This window comes from Phoca vitulina, unplaced genomic scaffold, assembly GCF_004348235.1.
Source record: "Phoca vitulina isolate PV1807 unplaced genomic scaffold, GSC_HSeal_1.0 scaffold63, whole genome shotgun sequence".
NCBI lineage: Eukaryota > Metazoa > Chordata > Mammalia > Carnivora > Phocidae > Phoca > Phoca vitulina.
Window position 1 is genome coordinate 8393563 of NW_022589766.1, and position 22750 is coordinate 8416312.

The following is a 22750-nucleotide window of genomic DNA, read 5'->3' on the forward strand; positions in this document are numbered from 1 at the left end:
CTATTTTCCTTGGAGAGCCAATATAAGTAGAGTGCTTATTGGTACAGACATTTGGTTTCACTATTGGTCTTACCACTTTCTAGTCGTTTGAACTTGGCGGAGCTACTTAGCCTCCCTAAACTTCTGTTTTCATTTGAAAAATGGGGGTTCTAATACTACCTGCTTACCTCAGACAGTTAGTTATTCTGACGACTAAATGAGGTAGTGAATATAGCCTTTTCAGAAGTAGCTCTGCTCCCTGATGTCATTCAGGGACTCAGATTCCTTCCACCCAGCCTGGCATAATACTCTTTTATATGGTCAGGACTGGTCACTACCACTTTTTTGCCCCACTCTGCAGGAAGTGGGTCTGGGAGGAAGTCCAGAGCAAGTGCTTTCCTTTAAATCAGTGAATTACAAATAGCACCAATCTCTCTTGCTCACCGTGTTGGAGGGAACAGCGAACGGCTGTAATAACATCTGGGAAATATGGTCTTTGGGCAGCTAGGTACATAACTAAAATCTTTTACTCTGGAGGAAATGCTGGACTTCACTCGACAAATTCTGCCATAGCTGCTTCTGCTATTACTCTTAGTACTGTTACTATCACACAGCATTACACCATACACTATGGTACAAGTCTTTATACAACTCCAATTACATGCACTAGGGTGGATGAGGGAAGAGTGGAAAGATAAGAATGCCGTTTTTTTGTTTGTTTTTTTAAATTTAGGGTTGCCCCCACCTCCACTGAAAGTGAGAGGATGTGAGGGGTGCTGTACTATAATTCTTGTGTTTCAAATAGCATGTAGACCAGTCCCTTCATCTGATGGTCAGCTGGAGAAAGCTGTTGCAAGTCTTCAGAAAAAACTGGCTTTATTTAGTGTACTGGTCTCCCTGAGGTACCTTTCTGAGAGATTTTCAAGGGTTAAGTTTCAGCTATTCCTGACTTTTGCTTTATTACCTGAGTTCAGAACATAATACACACGCAAAATTCAACCACCACTGTAGTATTAAATTAGTGTGTATTTGAAAAAACTTCTATTACCTGTTTAACTCACTGCCTTGATTCTGAGTAAGGGCATATCAAGCAGAGTCTTTCAGCTAAGAAATTTATAGAAGTTGAATGCCTTATAACTAGGTTACAAAAAATTGTCAGGGTGTCTTTTATGACCTTTTATTTCACACTTTTACAGGGTGCTAAAGGAGTTTTAATTAGAAGCAAATAATTTTTTTTTTACTCACTGAGAATTTAGTCTTTGCTATGCACGTACTTTATTTTAAGCAATCCCAAACAGTTAAAAAAATGTTCACTAATAATAGATTAGGTAAATGCACTTAAGTTATTGCTTCACAGAAATAATCATAACGATCTCTTTTGTAAGCATCTCGTGTGCATTAAAATTATTTCATTGGCAAGATTTTTCTTCTCTCACCATTTTTAAGCAGCACATTTTTTTTTTGTGTTAAATGCAGTACCACAGTAAAATCTTCTAGAATCTTAGAGGTCGCCTAGTCTAACCTGTGTAAGAATTCCTTCCAGAACAGTCTGCAGAGTGACCAGTCTCTCTTGGTACATACCTACAGTGGGGAGTGTAGGTCTTTATTCATTTCATTTTAGGACAGTTCTGTTCAGCATAATCAATATTGTCAAGGTCAGACTTTGCATGTGCCCAGTGCACTTTTTGCGTCTCAAAATTCGGATTCTTTCCAACAGTCCAATTGTTATTTAATAACCTGGGATTATGAAAATTATTTGGAGTTCTGTCCTTTCACCCTAAGTCATGACTCAGGAATTGAGAGATCATTTGCTAACTCCCCACCTAGGACACAAGTCTCTTCCACAGTCTGCTGATTCCAGTCCAATCCTAGAACAAAACAGGTGTTCAGAGTATAATTTCTGCCTAGACTGCTGCTAAGAGAAGGGGTACCGTGTTTGATGAATGACTTGGGAATTCAGCGCCTTAAATAGCTAAGGATTTGAGGAGCTGGGCCTAAGTGGAGTGGAGATGGGGAGCGCCAGAGAGTTGATTTTACCTCAGACTAAATATTCATTGGAATGATAAATGAGAGCTTGGGGCATGATGTCAAAACTGATTCTCTGTGATCATGATGGGGAACCTCTCATCTTTGTGTTTTCAGACACGGTGGGACACTTGGAGGTAGTGATTAGTGGTCTATATAAGATCCTCAGAAATTGCTTCTGTAAAGCATTATTAAATTTTATAAGATTAGTTTTTCTTCTATACTAGTTTATGTTCTAGACTAGAAAAAAAGACACTATTCTCACATTTTTTCTATAACAGCTTTTAATGTTTAATCAGTTTTAATCTGATTATATGAATTCTGCAGTTTAGAGACGTTACAACCTTATCTCTGTGTAGTAAATATTTGTAGTTCTGCCTTTGCAGGAGCTATAAATAACATTGACTAGATAGGTCTTGTCTGGTATTACAAATGATTAATGTGAGTTTGAGATTTAGGCTGTCCAAAAGGTTATATATAACTTTCAGGCACATTCTGATGAAGTGCTGGATGGCAAGGGAGAGAATGCCATACAATATGCTTCTGGACAAACAGTCTGGATTTATTTTGACATTTGGGACCCACAGGATACACGTATTAGAAATTGCACTTGAAAGGTGAAGGTTAAGGTTTGGGATTTATAGGCTTTAAGATTTTTAACTCTTTTCTGTGGTACAACACACTCATCTTTCTACTAAGGGAAGGGGATTGTGCATTTCAGTTCTTTGTAAAAACTGTATCATTTGGAAAGCAGAGTGGGCGGATCTAAATTAATAAGCCATAGATGGTGACTTCACACTTGTCTTCTGGGCTGAGATAGATACGTAATTCAGTGATTCATTTTGGGAGGTGATGGTCCTATATACTTAGAGACATTTCCTGCTGTGGGTCCAAGCCTAGAGGACTCTGCCATGATCCTCTCCATCAGGAAGTCTTTCTACATAGAGACTTGGCTTCCCAAGACTTTGGAGTGGGGGTTATAATTGAGTGGTTATGGACCCTTTTGAAAATCTGATGAAAACTGCAGGCATTGAGCAAAGTACCTGTGTATACATTTTCAAGAGGTGTTCGTATTTATTTACCCCTTGAAGGCCATCCTTCTAGGACTTGATGTTAGGTTAAACACTCATGCCCTAAAGTGAATCTCAGCTCTGGGATCTGTGGGATATCTGTTTTATTCTGTTAAGATGTTAACACTCTGATTCCATAATTCTTTGGACATAAAACATTCCTGACTTTTCCTTAGCTAATATTCCTTTTAACCTTTTTTTTTCTTGGTCCACTCATCTGTGTCATATGTATCCAAAGTTAGTAAAACATAAATGCACACTTTAAAATGATCTATTAAAGTGTAACTCTCAAACAGGTCAAGAACTAGAGTATCAGAAGGTAGGTGGTTTGCTGGAGGGCTGAGAAGTTACAACCATCTCGTAAGATAGTCATTTCCTTGCTGTTCTTTATAATTTTACATATGACACTTCTTGTTTGTTTTGCTTCTCTCAGCATTATGCTTGTTGTGTGCCATCCGTGGTGTTGTAGATGCCTGTAGTTCATTTACTTTCATTGTTGCTTCATATTCCATTATACGGCTCTACACTTCTATATGTCTTTTCTCTGCCTTGGACCAGTTTTCTCTCTGTTAATAGGGAAGTCATATTTTAACTAGTAAATTTTTTACCTAAAAATTATTTGCAGTTTAAATAAGGGATTGAAATCAATAATTAAGTTTTCTTATCTTCTGTTTTTTTTTCCTCCACAAAACCAGTCTGTAATATATTATATGCCTGGTTATCAGAAAAGTTCATTAAACAAATTCAACAAATACTTGAGCATCTTCTACGTAGAAGATGCCAGGCTGCAGAACTTTATAAACATATAGTTATTTTATTCTTTATATATTGTTATGCAGATATGTATATGTGTTTAAAAAGATCATAATACAGAAAGGTATAAAATGAAAATTTTGACTTTCTGTTCCCTCAGCTCTATACCCAGTGTTAATTATCCTTTCTAGAAAGTAATAATCTTATATATCTATAACCTTAAAAAGCATGTCTTTTACACTTTTTAACTTAATATATCCTGAAGATTTCAGTGAAAGTTAGCATTTAATTAGGAAACTGTCAGAAACCTAAATTAATAAAACTAAAAATAGAAACAGGGCCTTTGTATTCTCATTCTTCCAGATTTATTATAGAAGCAATAATCTTGAGAAACACTATGCCTTTGACTTATTAGAAGTCCGATTTATTTACAGGATATGATAAAATTTACCTATGGGAAACCATATTTTCAATTGTTACATGTCTGTATTATTTATTCCTTAGGCATTGCTGGAGACCATGTTTGGTATAAAAGTGATTATAACAGGTGATGCGTTTGTTCCTGGGGAAAGAAGTGTCATTATCATGAATCATCGGACAAGAATGGACTGGCTGTTCCTGTGGAACTGTCTGATGAGATATAGCTACCTCAGATTGGAGAAAATTTGCCTCAAAGCTAGTCTCAAAAGTGTTCCTGGATTTGGTAGGTTATTCACAAATTATTTTAAGTTGTTCATTCATTTAATATGTTACTCCCAGACCCCCACCCTAAAACTACAGAATAACTTGTTAAACTCCACTTAAGTATTAAAGTCATTCCCATTTTTTTCTCACTAGCCTAAAAACATGGATCCAACAGATTATTTTAATTTTTGAAATATTTAATGTTGAGAAAATAAGCTCTTCTCAAGATAAGGGTCCCAGAGAGACCAACACTTTGAAGAATGTGAATTAATAGTTCAGTAACTTTTTATTGTATGTTATGCTTGTGGTAATTCAGGCCAGAAAAAAATGAACTGATTCATTCACATTCATCTAACAAATATTAATTGGATACTACTAGTTGCTGGTATTTTCTGAACTTTCCTAATCCATAGCTTTTTTTCTTTTTTTTTTTTTAGAATTCCTAGCAGTGCAACATGTCGTATGGTAGACAAGTAGGGATATTTCAGCATTGCATGTTACAACTTAATCTTCCTCCACTTAATGTGAAATGGGGTGGGGAGCAGACTACATATGTATTAAACCAGCTATTCACATACGGGTATATGAAAACTCCCTGACAGCTTTATCTATTACATCTCTACTTCTGTGACATCTCTACTTCTGTGGTTTCCAATGTAACATTGATTATTTGAATTCTTTGCTTTCTAAACTATGCCCTTATCAGTGTACTGAAATGGTTGAGGATTTGTGAGGGCAAAAAGGTAGGTGTTTTCCTCAGGATGGACTAGTTAGGAGGTTTATACTCTTGGGACACTCCCGATTTCTTAGGCAACTTCCTTTAGGGTTAACATCCCCATAAAACTAGCATGAAACTGCAAGGCATTTTATGACCTAGCCTCAGAATTCATATAGTGTCACATCTGCAATACATTACTGGCAAAGGCAGTCACTATCTTCAAAGATTCTAGGGGAGAGCAGAGAGAAATGTCGAAGACCTTACCAGTATTTCCAAAACTGCCACTTCCCTTAAAAGGACTGATGAAGAAAGAAAAGAGAAGACCCATGTTACCAGTAGCAAGAATAACGTCTTGTTTGTTCTTGATTCTACATAAAATATAGGAACAGAATATTAAAACCTTATGCAGATGAGTTTGAAAATTTATATGAAATCAGGAAGTTACATACAGAAAAATACAACTGACAATTTTGTCAACAGTGACAAAAAATTTCAGCAGTCTTGTATCTAATAGAGATTAAATCCATAATTAAAAGTCTTCTTAACAAAGGTTTTTGGACCTTTGTCCAAACAACAGCAGCCTGATTTTTCTCAGACTTAAAAAAAGTGATCAAATAAACAGAGTGTATCACTCATCTCTTCAGAATGACTAGGAAACAATACCATAACCTTCTAATTGCCTTAACTAGAGAAATAAATTCTAAAGGCTTAAGAGTAGAGGGGCATGAACAACTAAGAAATAGCACAAGCAAAAGCATCCTCAAAAAGAAAAAGCCTAATACTAAGTTCCAGAATACTGAACACAGGTCAGGACATACTGGTTCACAGCACATGCTATACGGAAATGATTATAGAAAGAGAGTGTGACCTGAAGATGCAGCCTCAGAGAAGCATTGCTTTTGAAGGAGAATCAGATACAAAGAGAAGAGTTAGCTCCCCATAGAGGTGTGGCAGTGAGGAAAACAAGGAAATTAAAGATCCTGCAGGAAGAAAAAGAGGGGCAAAAAATAATAGCCTTTCCTCATTCCTCCCCCAATAAACGTACAAAAAACTGCCATAAAATAATTGTATATCTATAAAAGAAATCTCTTAAGTGAAGGGCAGAACTGAAAAATCCAAAACCTACACTGTAACACGACACTCTTCAACTGAATGAAATGTCATCAAATAAACATTTGGGAGTATGGGGGCAAAAAACCACTTTGAGAAATACAAAGGACAATAATGGTCAAGAAGACAAGAAAAAAATATAAGGGGAATGGATTGAATTAAAAAAAAAAAAAAGGACAAGAGGGCAAAATCCTACCAGAAATGTATAGGAAAACAGAATTAAAATGAGGAAAAAAAATACCCGAAAGTAGTTGAAATGGAAGGTAGTCAAAGGAGGTCTGACATATATATAATTAGAGCCCCTAAAGAAGACAATTGGACATATAACCCAAGAAAACATTTTGGGCATAAATGAGGACATGAGAGGCACTTCCAGGATGACAGCATGAGTAGCTCCACAGACCAGCTGCCCAGTGAAATGGTGAAAATTCTAAAACAAGTCATTGGAAATTCAAGAAAGTTTACCAAGATTTGTTAAGAACAATGAGAATCTGTGGCATTTGAAACAACACATTTTCTTTTCCTTCCACCCCCCAGTTTAGTCAGACAGAAACTTCACTCCAGACTGACACAGCCAAAAAAAAACAGGCCTCCCTCCCTCCTTCTCTGGCTCCTCATTGGATGGCTTTCTTCCACAAGTCCTGACTATCTTCACTGGAATAACTTCATATTGATTATACAATGACTGGGCTCTGTGGTTTTCAAGAAAGCAAATTAAGCTAGAAGTCTGTGGTAAAATAAAAATTTTACATCTGTATATGAAGGAACAATGAATTTGAAGTACAAGAAAAGTGGTTGCATTATCACTTAATGCCAAAGTTTTATTTCCATTTAATATAGTACATAACATATTTAAAGCCTGCATTCTCCAGTTAGGTATTACTTTGACTCGAACCTAAATACAGAATATTTATCTCCTATTGTGAAATTAACTTTAGAGCAGACATGTTTAGGCAGGATCTAGGAACCATTAAATTTTCTCTTTTAATGTCGTATATACTATTTAACAGGCTTGGCGGGTCCACATTTATTTAAGAGCTTATATAAAAACTATGTAAACAAAAAATGAACATGATGAGCATGTGTGGGTCATGCTACAGCAAAGGGGGGAGGAGTAAATATGTAGAGCTTTAGAATGTGTTCTAACTTAAGTTGCTACTAACTTAAAATAAGACTACTTACATTTGTAACAATCTATGTAAGTCTCATGGTAACTACAAAGCAAAACCTTGTAGTTAGATACACAAAAGAGAGAAAGGAATTCGAGCATACCAGTGCAGAAAATCATCAAATCACAAAGGAAAAGAACCAGAGAAGAAGAGAGGAACAAAGGAACTATAAAATAGCCAGAAAACAATGAACACTATGGCAATAAGTGCATGCCTATTAATATTCACATTAAATGTGAATGGACTGAATTCTCAATGAAAAGACAGTGACTGACAAGACCCATCTATATGCTGCCTATAATACCTCACCTCAGATGTAAGAGTACACACGGACTGAAAGTGAAGGGATGGAAAAGATGCACATGGAAACCTAAAGAAAGCTAGATAAAGACTAATTAAGAGACAAGGTCATTATATAATGATAAAGGGGTCAATCCAATAAGAAGATAGCAGTACAGTAATAATACGGGACTTTAAAACCCACTTTTATCAATGGATAGATCATCCAGACAGAAAAATCAATAAGGAAACATTGGCATTAAAATGACATAGACCAGACGGACTTTACAGACCTATACGGAACATTTCATCCAAATTCAACAGAATACACATTCTTTTCAAGTAACACATGGAAACATTCTGTAGGATATGTCAATTGTTAGGCCACAAAACAAGTTTTTGTTTTGTTTTGGTTTGGTTTTTAGTTTTTATTTAAATTCCAGTTAGTCGGGGTGGGAGAAAAGATGGCAGAGGAATAGGGGACCCTGTTCCATCTGGTCTCTGGAATTGAGCTGGATATCTACCAGACTACTCTGAGCACCCATGAAATCGCCTGAAATGTAAGAAAATAGATCTGGATCTTTAACAGAGTATCTCAGGCGGTTGGTTTCGAGGTATGAAGCGGGGAGCCATGATTCCGTGGGCAGATATCAGAGGATAAACAGCAGCGGGAGGGAGCCTGGCTTTGGGGATACTACACCTCTGGTGAGCGACAGCTTTGCGTGCTGGGGACAGGGCACAGACTCCCAGACCGGTAGTGGCGGGGAAAGGACTTTAGGGCAACCCCCAGGACGGAAACCCGGAGTGGTAGGGTCGTGCGTGCGAACTGGAAGCAGCTGGCGGTTTTAGAAGCACAAAGGGCAGAGATGTGCCCCGACCTGGAGGCAGGACTGGGGGTGCTGCGGAGGGGCACACTACCCAGGACGCTGCAGTTTATAGCAGCATGGACAGAAATGGAGATAGTGTGGCCTGGAGAGCTCACTGAAGAACAGACTGCAATCTCTCTGCTCTGAGGCAGAGGGTTGGAAACAGTCTCTTCTGCTCTGACTCTCGGAAGAGACGCGGAAAGCCGCCAGAGAACAAAAGCCCTAAAAAACTGGTTCCCACTGAGCCCATCCCCCTCCACAGGGGGCAGGGCAACTCTGCCCAAACAGGGTTGCCTGAGCAACAGCGCCGCAGGCCCCTCCCACAGAAGACAGGCTGGGAGAACAAGAGGTCAGCAACCCTAAGGTCCCTAAAAACAGGTACATCTTGCTTGGGTTCTGGTCAATAATTTGGACTCTATACATGCCCTCAACCACCCATCAACAGAATGACTAGGAGGAGGAACCCCCAAAACAGAGAAGACTCAAAGATTATGACTTCTGCAGCAGATTTACAAATGGATGCAGATATAACCAAGATGTCGGAAATGGAATTCAGGCTAGCAATTGTAAAGACAATAGCTAGAATGGAGAAATCAATTAATGGCAACATAGAGTCTCTAAGGGCAGAAATGAAAGGTGAATTGGCAGAACTTAAAAATGCTATCAATGAGATCCAGTCCAATCTAGATAATCTAACAGCTAGGGTAACTGAGGCAGAGGAACGAATAAGTGACTTGGAAGACAATTTAATAGATAAAAAGGGAAAAGAGGAGGCCAGGGAAAAACAACTCAGAATCCATGAAAATAGAATCAGAGAAATAAGTGACACCATGAAGCATTCCAATGTCAGAATTATTGGAATCCCGGAGGGAGTGGAGAGAGAGGACTAGAGGATATATTTGAGCAAATTATAGCTGAGAACTTCCCTAATCTGGGGAATGAAACAAACATTTTGTGTCGTAGAGGCAGAGAGGACCCCTCCCAAGATCAAGGAAAACAGGCCAACACCCCAGCATGTAATAGTAAAACTCACAAATCTTAGAACCAAGGAAACCATCTTAAGGGCCGTTAGGGGGAAGAGATTCCTTACATACAGAGGGAGGAACATCAGAATAATCTCAGACCTATCCACAGAGACCTGGTAAGCCAGAAAGGCCTGGCAAGACATATTCAGGGTACTAAACGAGAAGAACATGCAACCAAGAATACTTTATCCAGCAAGGCTGTCATTTAGAATGGATGGAGAGATGCAGGGCTTCCAAGACCAGCAGAAACTGAAAGAATATGTGACCACTAAGCCGGCCCTGCAAGAAATATTAAGGGGGGTCCTATAAAAGGAGAATGACCCCAAGAGTAATATACAACAGAAATTTACAGAGACAATCTATATAAACAATGTCTTCACAGGCAACATGATGACAATTAATTCATATCTTTCAATAATCACTCTCAACGTGAATGGCCTAAATGCTCCCATAAAACGGCACAGGGTTGCAGATTGGATAAAAAGACTGAACCCATCCATATGCTGTCTACAAGAGACTCATTTTGAACCTAAAGATACATCCAGACTGAAAGTGAAGGGATGGAGGTCCATGTTCCATGCCAGCAGACCTCAAAAGAAAGCTGGGGTAGCATTCTTATATCAGACAAATTAGATTTTAAAGTCTGTAGTTAGAGACACAGAAGGACACTATATCATTCTTAAAGGGTCTATCCAACAAGAAGATCTAACAACTGTAAATATCTATGGCCCCAACATGGGAGCAGCCATCTACATAAGCCAACTGTTAACCAAAACAAAGGGTCATATTGATAACAATATGTTAATTGTAGGAGACCTCAATACTCCACTCTCAGCAATGGACAGATCATCTAAGCAGAAAATCAACAAAGAAACAAGAGCTTTGAATGACACACTGGACCAGATGGACCTCATAGATATATACAGAACATTCCACCCTAAAACAACAGAATACTCATTCTTCTCGAGTGCACATGGAACTTTCTCCAGAATAGACCACATACTGGGTCACAAATCAGGTCTCAACTAATACCAAAAGACTGAGATTATTCCCTGCATATTCTCAGACCACGATGCTTTAAAACTGGAACTCAATCACAAGAAAAAATTTGGCAGAAATTCAAACACTTGGGAGCTAAAGACCACTCTGCTCAAGAATGTTTGGGTCAACCAGGAAATCAAAGAAGAACTTAAACAATTCATGGAAATCAATGAGAACGAAAACACATCGGTCCAAAACCTATGGGATACTGCAAAGGTGGTCCTAAGGGGGAAATACATAGCCATCCAAGCCTCACTCAAAAAAATAGAAAAATCCCGAATTCACCAACTAACTCTACACCTTAAAGAACTAGAGAAAAAGCAACAAACGATGCCTAAGTCATGCATAAGGGAAATAAGATTAGAGCAGAGATCAATGAATTAGAAACCAGAAACACAGATCAGATCAACGAAACTAGAAGTTGGTTCTTTGAAAGAATTAATAAGATCGATAAACCACTGGCCAGACTTATCCAAAAGAAAAAAGAAAGGACCCAAATTAATAAAATTATGAATGAAAGGGGAGAGATCACAATAACACCAAGGACATAGAAACAATTATCAGAAATTATTATCAACAGCTATATGCCAATAAACTGAGCAATCTAGATGAAATGGAGGCCTTCCCGGAAACCTATAAGCTGCCAAGACTGAAACAGGAAGAAATTGACAACCTGAATAGGCCAATAACCAGTAACGAGATTGAAGCAGTGATCAAAAACCTCCCAAAAAACAAGAGTCCAGGGCCTGATGGATTCCCTGAGGAATTCTACCAAAGAAGAAATAATACCTATTCTACTGAAGCTGTTTCAAAAAATAGAAACAGAAGGAAAACTTCCAAACTCATTCTATGAGGCCAGCATTACCTTAATCCCCAAACCAGGCAAAGACCCCATCAAAAAGGAGAATTTCAGACCGATATCCCTGATGAATATGGACTTCAAAATCCTCAACAAAATCCTAGCTAATAGGATCCAACAATACATTAAAAGGATCATCCACCACGACCAAGTGGGATTTATCCCTGGGATGCAAGGGTGGTTCAACATTAGCAAATCAATCAATGTGATAGAACACATTAATAAGAGGAGGGAGAAGAACCATATGGTCCTCTCAATTGATGCAGAAAAAGCATTTGACAAAATACAACATCCTTTCCTGATTAAAACTCTTCAGAGTATAGGGATAGAGGGAACATTCCTCAAGTTCATAAAATCCATCTATGAAAAACCCACAGCGAATATCATCCTCAATGGGGAAAAGCTGAGAGCCTTTCCCTTAAGATCAGGAACACGTCAAGGGTGCCCACTCTCGCCGCTATTGTTCAACATAGTACTAGAAGTCCTAGCAACAGCAATCAGACAACAAAAAGAAATAAAAGGTATTCAAATGGGCAAAGAAGTAGTCAAACTCTCTCTTTTCGCAGACGACATGATACTTTATGTGGAAAACCCAAAAGACTCCACCCCCAAATTACTAGAACCCATCCAGCAATTCAGTAATGTGGCAGGATACAAAATCAATGCACAGAAATCAGTTGCTTTCTTATACACTAACAATGCAACTGTAGAAAGAGAAATTAGAGAAACGATTCCATTTACAATAGCACCAAAAACCATAAGATACCTCAGAATAAACCTAACCAAAGAGGTAAAGGATCTATACTCTAGGAACTACAGAACACTCATGAAAGAAATTGAAGAAGACACAAAAAGATGGAAAAATATTCCATGCTCATGAATCGGAAGAATAAACATTGTTAAAATGTCTATGCTACCCAGAGCAATCTATACTTTCAATGCCATCCCGATCAAAATTCCAATGACATTTTTCAAAGTGCTGGAACAAACAATCCTAAAATTTGTATGGAATCAGAAAAGACCCCAAATTGCCAAGGAGATGTTGAAAAAGAAAAACAAAGCTGGGGGCATCACGTTGCCCGTTTTCAAGCTATATTACAAAGCTGTGATCACCAGGACAGCATGGTACTGGCACAAAAGCAGACATATAGACCAATGGAACAGAATAGAGAACCCAGGTGTGGACCCTCAACTCTACGGTCAAGTAATCTTTGACAAAGCAGGAAAAAAGACAGTCTCTTCAATAAATGGTGCTGGGAAAATTGGACAGCCACATGCAGAAGAATGAAACTTGACCATTCTCTAACACCATACACAAAGATAAACTCAAAATGAATGAAAGACCTCAATGTGAGACAGGAATCCATCAAAATCCTAGAGGAGAACCTTTGACATCGGCCACAGCAACTTCTTTCAAGATACATCTCCAAAAGCTAGTGAAACAAAAGCAAAAATGAACTTTTGGGATTTCATCAAGATAAAAAGCTTCTGCACAGCAAAGGACACCGTCAAGAAAACAAAGAGGCAACCCACAGAATGGGAGAAGATATTTGCAAATGACACTACAGATAAAGGGCTGGTATCCAAGATCTATAAAGAACTTCTCAAACTCAACACCCAAAAAACAAATAAGTCAAAAAATGGGCAGAAGACATGAAAAGATACTTTTCTGAAGAAGACATACAAATGGCTAACAGACACATGAAAAAAATGTTCATCATCATTATCCATCAGGGATATTCAAATCAAAACCACATTGAGATACCAGCTTACACCAGTTAGAATGGCAAAAATGGACGGGGAAAGAAACAACAAATGTTGGAGAGGTTGTGGAGAAAGGGGAACCCTCTTACAATGTTGGTGGGAATGCAAGTTGGTACAGCCACTTTGGAAAACAGTGTGGAGGTGCCTCAAAAATTTAAAAATAGAGCTACCCTATGACCCGGCAATTGCACACCTGGGTATTTACCCCAAAAACACAGATGTAGTGAAAAGAAGGGCCATATGCACCCCAATGTTCACAGCAGTAATGTCCGCAATAGCCAAACTGTGGAAGGAGCCGAGATGCCCTTCAACAGATGAATGGATAAAGAAGATGTGGTCTATATATACAATGGAATATTAGCCATCAGAAAGGACGAATACCCTACCCAACTTTTATATCAACATGGATGGGACTGGAGGAGATTACGCTAAGTGAAATAAGTCAAGCAGAGAAAGTCAATTATTACGTGGTTTCACTTATTTGTGGAACATAAGGAATAGCATGGAGGACATTAGGAGAAGGAAGGGAAAAATGAAGGGGGGGAATCAGAGGGAGAGATGAACCATGAGAGACTGTGGACTCAGAAACAAACAGGGTTTTAGAGGGGAGGGGGGATGGGTTAGCCCAGTGATGGGTATTAAGGAGGGCACATATTGCATGGAGCAGTGGGTGTTATACGAAAACAATGGAACATGGACCACCACATCAAAAAGTAATGATGTATTGTATGGTGAGTAACGTAACATAATAAAATTTAAAAAAAATAAATAAATTCCAGTTAGTCAACACAGTGTAATATTAGTTTCAGGTATACAATTTAGTGATTCAGCACCTCCATACAACATTCCGTGCTCCTCACAAGTGCACTCCTTAACCCCCATCACCTATTTCATCCATCCCCCCCCACTTACATTCCCTCTGGTAATCAGTTCTCTATATTTAAGAGTCTCTTGTTTGGTTTGCCTCTCACTAAATTTAAGAAGATTGACATCATATGAAGCATCTTTTCTGATCCCAACAATATGAAACTAAAAGCCATTACAAGAAGAAAACTGGAAAATTCACAAATTTGTGGAGATTGACAAACCGGTTGTTCAGTAGCATGTTGTTTAAAGAAGAAATCAAAAGATAAAAAAAATACCTTGAGGCAAATGGAAATATAACATCCTAAAACCAAAAAAAGTTCCAGGCTGTGGAAAGAGCAGTTCTAAGAGGGAAGTTCATAGTAATAAATGCCTACATGAAGAAACAACAACGATGTCAAATAACCTAACTTTATACCTCAAGGAACTAGAAAAAGAGGAACAAATGAAGCCCAAAGTTAGTACAGAAAGAAAATAATAAGGATCAGGTGCAAATAATGAAACCAAATAAAAAGACAATTTGGACATGTAATCAAATTTTTTGGAAAATGTAATCAAAATGGACGAACCTTTAGCTAGAATCACCCAAGAAAAAGAAATCACAAAATTAGAAATGAAAGAAGAGTTGTAAAAACTGATACCACAGAAATACAAAGGATCATAAGAGACTGCTATGAACAGTTATATGCCAATAAATTCCTAGAAGTGTAAAACTTAGCAGGACTGAATCATGAAGAAGTAGAAAATCTGAACAGACTAGTAAGATTTCATCGGTAATCCAAAACCTCCCAATAAACAAAGGTTCAGGACCAGATGGCTTCACTGGTAAATTCTATCAAACATTTAAAGAATTAATACCAATTCTTCTCAATCTCTTCCAAACAAAAGATAGGAGGGAACACTATTGAAGTCATTTTACAAGGCCAGCATTACCCTCATACCAAAACCAGGTAAGGATGCCTCAAGGAAAGGACATGCCAGTATACCTGATGAACACACGTGAAAATCTGCAACAAAATATGAGCAAAGTGAGCTTAAGAATAAATTAAAAGAATATATGACATGAAGGAAATGGCGTTTATCCTCAGGCTACTTTAATGCACTGCTTATTTCTCAAAGCAGAATATTCTCTTCAGTATTCACTAGACTTTACATTAAGAGTCATGCTTATAAAACAAATTCCTTTGGTGATCATTTTACCTTTGGATGAGAGTTTTGTCCTCAATAAATGCCACAGTCTGAGAATTAAAGAAAAAAAAACAACTCATACACCATAATCAAGTAGGATTTATTCTGGGGGATGCAAGGATGGTATACCATCTGCAAATCAACCAATGTGATATACCACATTAACAAAATGAGGGATACAAATCATAAGATCATCTCAATAGTTGCCAAAAAACATTTGACAGAATTCAGCATCCATTTATGATACAAATTCTCAACAAAGTGGGTATCGAGGGAATGTATCTCAGTATCATAAAGGCCATATATGACAAGCCCATACCTAACATCATAGTTACCAAATGCTGGAAGCTTGAGACTTTTCCCCTAAAATCAGGAATAAGACAAGGATGCCCACTCTCATCACCTTTATTCAACATAATACTGGAAATCCTAGCCACAGCAAGATGGATGGATGGCATCTGAATTAAAGGAAGAAAACGGTCACTATTTGCTGATTACATGATATTATACGTAGAAACCTTGAATTTAATAAAATTGTAGGATACAAAATCATTATACAAATATCTGTCGCATTTCTCTTTTTTTGCATTTCTATATAATAAAACTATCAGAGATATTAAGAAAATTATCCCATTTATAACTGTATTAAAGAGAATAAAACACTTTGGAATAAATTTAACAAAGGAGGTGAGATAACCTGTACACTGAAAACTGTAAGATATTGATGAAAGAAATTGAAAAGAAACAAATGGAAAGGTATTTGGTCCTCATGGATTGGAATAATTAATGTTGTTAAAATGTCTATACTACTCAAAGCAATGTACGGATTCAGTGCAATCTCTATCAAAATTTCAATGGTATTTTTCACAGAAATAAGCAATCCTAAAATTTGTATGGAGCCAAAAAAAGACCCCAAATAGCCAAAGCAAAATCATGAGAAAGAACAAACCTGGAGGCATTATACTTCCTGCTCTCACAGTATATTACAAGTCTATAGTTAGCAGAGCAGTATTTGCATAAAAACAGACAGATAAGTAGAACAGAATGGAGAACCTAGAACTAAAGCTATGCAAATATGGTCAATTAATTTATGACAGAGGAGTGCAGAATATACAATACACATTACTGAAGAATAAATGGTGTTGGGAAAACTGGACATTAACATGCAAGAGTTAAACTGGACCACTATGTTACAGCATACACAAAGATTAACTCAAAGTGGATTAAAGTTCAATGTAAGACCTGAAACCATGAAACTTCTAGAAGAAAACATAGGTGTTAAGCTCCTGAACATTGCTTGGTAATGATTTTATGGATTTGACAACAAAAGCAAAAATAAAGAATGACAACATCAAACTGAAAATCTTCTGTACAGGTGACGGAAACCATCAAAAAATGAAAAGGCAATCTACCAAATGGGAGAAAATATCTGCAAATCATATGTCTGACAGTGGGTTAGTATACAAAATATGTAAAGAACTCCTATAACTCAGTAGCAAAGTAAAAACAAACAAAAAACACACCAAGAAACCCCCAGCAAATCTGATTTTAAAAATGGGCAGAGGATCTGAGTGGACATTTTTTGAAAAAAGACATACAGATGGCTGACTGGTACATGAAAAGGTGCTCAACATCACTAATCATCAGGGAAATGTAAATCAAAACCATAATGATACATCATTAAACACCTATTAGAGTAGCTACTGTCAAAAAGATGAAAAATAGTTGGTGAGGATATGGAAGAAAGGGAACCCCTGTGCACAATTGGTGGAAATTTAAATTCGTTCAGCCGCTATGCAAAGCCATATGGTGAGTCCTCAAAAAATTAAAAACAGAGCTACCATATGATCCCACAACTCCACTTTTGGGTATTTATCTGAAGGAAAAGAAGACACTAACTTGAAAAAATATATGCACCCCCATGTTCATCGCAGTATTATTTACAGTAGTCAAGATATGGAAACAACCTACCATCCACATTAGTGGATGAATGATAAAGATGTGAGATAGGAGATTGCTGGGAAGATGGGGAAGTAAGAGGACCCTAAGCTCACTTTGTCCCACTAATACAACTAGATAACACTCACATTAGGGTAAATAACCCAGAAAATAACCCAAAGACTGACAGAACAAACTCTATAACTAAATGTAGAGAAGAGGTTACATTGAAGAGGGTAGGAAGGGCAGAGACGCAGTGGGGAGGGAAACCACAGGACTGTCTCAGAGAGGGAGGGACCTGTGGGCACAGAGAGGGGGAGAGAAAGAGATTGTCACACCAGGAAGCCCTCACAAGGAAGATGAATCCCCATAACATTTGGCTTTGAAAACCAGAGGGCCCTAATTTTGTGAGTTCTTATAACCAGCAGGGCTTAAAGCCTGGAATTTAAAAAATCAGTGGGTCAGCTCTTGGAGAACTGGGAGGGCAGAAGGTGAGAGAAAACAGAGTCCATGCCCTTAAAGAGACAGCATAACAAATAGCCCGGAGAGAGAGAGCGTAGAAGCAGCAGTTTGAAAAATGCCTTAGGTGTATGGGATGGAGTATTATTTACTAATCTCAGATAGGATCCCTGAGGGACAGAGATCACTGGGAGACTCCTCCAGATACAAAGGAGTGGGCAGGAGTTATTTCCCTTTCCCATCTCCCAGCATAAACACATGACCACCTGCAGTGCAGAAATTTACTACTTAACTTGCTTAGCTTTGCGGATCTTCCCCTTCCAGCTAGACTTGCCTCAGTCCCAGGTCAACTGCTCTTTCCCTTCCCCAGAAGACAGCACAAACCTTGCCAATACCTCATTGTGGGGCCTTGGTACCCACAGCAGTAGTGGGTTCCCTCTTATGGAGGACTGGTGCATAAACCTTGTTAAAACTGCGTGCCCCACCCCCAGCATATTGCAGATCCACCCCATCTAATACACTCTTGACTGGAGCCCATTCAGACCAGGACCATAAGCCTGGCAGTGTGCAAACAGCCACAACAGGGTGCACCACCACTCCAAAGTGACTCCTGCCCTCCCTGACACTACTCAGATTGCAGACCCAGCAGTGAGCTGGGGGCCAACAGGTGGTCTGATTGCAGGCCCTGCCCACCAACAAAAGCGTTTCAGGGGACAACATGGGGGATATCACCCTGCAGTTTGGTGCCACTGCATCTCTGACAGATGCCTAGTCTGACTCAACTCAAGCCCAAGGCAGTCTCAGACTGGCCCATTAACACCACGGGGACCAAACAGGCAGAGAGCTGCTGCAGATGACTGAACTGAAGGAAAAAGCAGCTTATTCAAAACAGCAGAGCACACATACCACATATAGGAGCTGCCCGTGAGCCACCAGTTTCCAGTAAACGGGACGCTGTACTGTAGGGCACTACAGGACCTCTTCTTCATAAGGCCACTACTTTCAAGAGTAGGAGACATAGCTGACTTTTCTAACACATAGAAACAGACACAGGTAACAAAATGAGGAGATAGGAATATGTCCCAAGTGAAAGGACAGGACAAAACCACAGCAAGAGACCTAAGTGAAATGGAGGTAAGTAATAGTCAAAAAGATATTTACTGGACTTGAGAGAAGCGTGGAGGACATCAGTGAGACCCTTAACAAAGAGATTAAAAAGAAAAAAAGTAATCAGAGATGAAGAACACAGTAAATGAAATTAAAAATACACTAGATGGAATAAATAGCAGGCTAGAGGAAACAGAGAAATCAGTGACCTGGAGGACAGAGTAATAGAAAGTAATCAAGATTAAAGAGAAAAACGTTTATGCAAATAGAGGATAGACCTAGGGAATTCAGTGACTCCATCAAGGGCAGTAACATTTGCATTATAGGGATCCCAGAAGGGGAAGAGAAAAGGGGGCAGAAAATTTATTTGAAGAAATAATAGCTGAAAACTTACTAAATCTGGGGTAGGAAACAAATTCAGATGCAGGAGGTACAGAGATCCCCCTACAGAATCAACCCAAGGAGGTCCACACCAAGACACGTAGCAATTAAAATGTCAAAAAGCTGAGATAAAGAATTTTAAAAGCAGCAAGAAAAAAAAGTTACATACAAGGGAAACCTCAAGGCTATCTGTGGATTTTTCAGCAGAAACTTTGCAGGTTAGAAGAAAGTGGCATAATACATTCATAGCGCTGAAAGGAAAAAAATCTGCAACTGAGAATACTCTGTCCAGCCAGACTATCATTCAGAATACAAGGAGAGAGTTTTCTAGACAAACAAAAGATAAAGGAATTCATCATACAAGAAATGTTAAAGGGGACTCTTAGAGTGGAAAATAAAGACCATAAGTAAGAGTAATAAAAGTAGAAAGCACAAAAGCAGTAAAAGTAAGTATACCTGAAAAAAATCAGTCAAGTGACTCACAAAATAAAAAGTAGGTAAAGTATGACTCTATATACCTAAAATGTAGGGGGGAGAGGAGTAAAGAATAGGTTCAAACTTAAGGGTCTGTTAACTTAACATAGACTGCTATACGCAGAAGATGTTATCTACAAACCTAGTGGTAATCACAAATCAAAAACCAGTAATAGATATATAAAAAATAAAGAGAAAGGAATCCAAGAATATCACCAAAGAAAGCCAACTTATGAGAGAAGGGAGCAAGGGAAGAAAGGACCAGAGAAGAACTATAAAAATAACCATAAAACAAGTAACAAAATGATAATGCATACCTATTAATAATTATTTTAAATGTAAATGGACCTATTGCTCCAGGCAAAAGACACAGGGCGATGGATTGGTTAAAAAAATAAGACCCATCTTATATGCTGCCTACAAGAAACTCATTTTAGACCTAAAGACACATACAGATGAAAGTGAGGGACTGGAGAAGAATTTGTCGTGCAAGTGGATATGAAAAGAAAGTTGGGGTAGCAATACTTAGACAAAAGAGACTTTAAGAGTGTAGGGGCGCCTGGGTGGCTCAGTCGTTAAGCATCTGCCTTTGGTTCAGGTCATGATCCCAGGGTCCTGGGATCGAGCCCCGCATTGGGCTCCCTGCTCAGCAGGAAGCCTGCTTCTCCCTCTCCCACTCCCCCTGCTTCTGTTCCCTCTCTCGCTGTGTCTCTCTCTGTCAAATAAATAAATATTAAAAAAAAACAAAAACAGTGTAACAGACAAAGATACTCTATAATCATGAAGAGGACTATCCAAGAAGATATAACAATTGTAAATATTTGTGCATCTAACATGGGAGCACCCAAATACATGAAACAGTTAATAACAAACATAAAGGAGCTAGTTGATAGTAATACAATAATAGTAGGGGACTTTAAAACCCCACTTACATCAATGGACAGATCATCCAGACAGAATATCGAGAAGGAAACAGTGGCTTTGAATGATACCTTGTACCAGGTGATTTAACAGATATATTCAGAACATTTCATTTCTGAAACAGTGGACTTCACATCCTTTTTTTTTTTTTTTAAATTTTATTTATTTATTTGACAGAGAGAGAGCACGCACACACAAGCAGGGGGAGCAGCAGAGGGAGAGAGAGCAGCAGACTCCTCGCTGAGTAGGGAGCCCAATGCGGGGCTTGATCCCAGAACCCTGGGATCATGACCTGAGCTGAAGGCAGATGCTTAACTGACTGAGCCACCCAGGACCCCTGCACATCTTTTAAAAATGCACATGGAACATTCTCCAGAACAGATCACATATTAGACCACAAAACAAGTCTCAACAAATTAGAAAAAAAATCAAAATCATACCACGCATCTTTTCTGACCACAACACTATGAAACTAGAAATCAGCCACAAGAAAATATCTGGAAGCTATTGAATAATGAATGGGTCAACCAAAAATCAAAGAGGGAATAAAAAAAATACATGGAGACGAATGAAAGGGAAAACACAACAGTCCAAAATCTTTGGGACATAGCAAAAACGGCTTTAAGAGGGAAATTTATAGCAATATGGGCCTACCTCAAGAAGCAAGAAAAATCTGGAAAAAAATTAAAAATACCCATAACCCCTGACACCTAAAGGAACTAGAAAAAAGGAAGAACAAACAAAACCCAAAACCAGTAGAAGGAAGGCGGTAATAAAAGATTAGAGCAGAAATAAACAGTAGAACAAATCAATGATGCCAGGAGTTGGTTCTTTGAAACGATCAACAAAATTGATAAATCTTTAGCCAGACTCATCAAAAAAATAAAGAGAGGATTCAAATAAAATCAGACATGAAAGTGGAGAAATAACCAATATCACAAAAATACAAAGGACTATAAGAAAATATTATGAAAATGTGTAGAATGGGAAAAACTGAGAGCTTTCCCACTAAGGTCGGGAACAAGATAGAGATGTCCACTCTCACCATTTTTATTTATTCTATATAGAGAAAACCCTAAAGATTCCACCAAAAAACTACTAGGACTATTACATGAATTCAGTAAAGTCACACGATATGTGTGTAGAAATCTGTTCAACAATTCCATATATTACTTTTTGATGGCTGAGTAATATTCCATTGTGTGTGTGTGTGTGTGTGTGTGTGTGTGTGTATCATGGAATATTATTCAGCCATAAAAAGAATGAAATCTTGCCATTTGCAACAATATGGATGGATTCTAGAGGGTATAATGCTAAGTGAAATAAGTCAGAGAAAGACAAATACCATGATTTCACAAAAACCCAAATGAACACAGGGGAAAGAAAAGAGAGACAAACCAAGAAACAGACTCTTAACTATAGAGAACAAACAGATGGTTACCAGAGAGGAGGAGGGGTGGGGACAGGTGAAATAGGTGAAGGGGATTAAGAGTACACTTATCATGGTGAGCACTGAGTAATATATGGAATTGTTGAATCACTATAACGTACACCTGAAATGAAGATAATACCGTATGTTAACTACACTGGAATTAAAATTAAAACAAAAACAAATGGTGTGAGTTACATACACACAGAGGAATATTATTTAGCCATAAATAAAGTAAACCCTGCCTTTGAGACAACATGGATGTGCCTTAGCTAAGTGAAATAAATCAGAGGAAGACAAATATCATATGATCTCATTTATATGTGGAATCTAAAAACAAAATAAAACAAAAACTAGCAAAAACTGAACCTCAGATACAGAGAAGACATTGGTGGTTGCCAGAGCCTGGGGGTTGGGGATTGAGCAAAATACATGAAGGTGGTCAAAAGGCACAAACTTCCAGTCATAAAATAAATAAGTTATGGGGATGAAATGTACAGCATGGTGACTATAGTTAATAGTACTGTATTGAACATTTAAAAGTTGCTGAGAGAATAAAGTTCTATCAGAAGAACAGTTGTATCTATTTGTAATGATGTTAACTAGACATATTGTAGTGATCCTTTCCCAATACATATACATATGGA

General features: G+C 38.1%; 1 protein-coding gene across 2 annotated transcripts in view; it reads left to right on the forward strand.

Annotated features, from left to right (window-relative positions):
* Window positions 1-22750, forward strand: part of LCLAT1 (lysocardiolipin acyltransferase 1) — a 197815-nt gene that overhangs the window by 70126 nt on the left and 104939 nt on the right. For both annotated transcript variants that reach the window (XM_032391458.1, XM_032391459.1), the window contains exon 3: window positions 4332-4530. In XM_032391458.1, the coding sequence (XP_032247349.1) occupies window positions 4332-4530 (199 nt within the window). The remainder of the gene's footprint in view (window positions 1-4331; window positions 4531-22750) is intronic.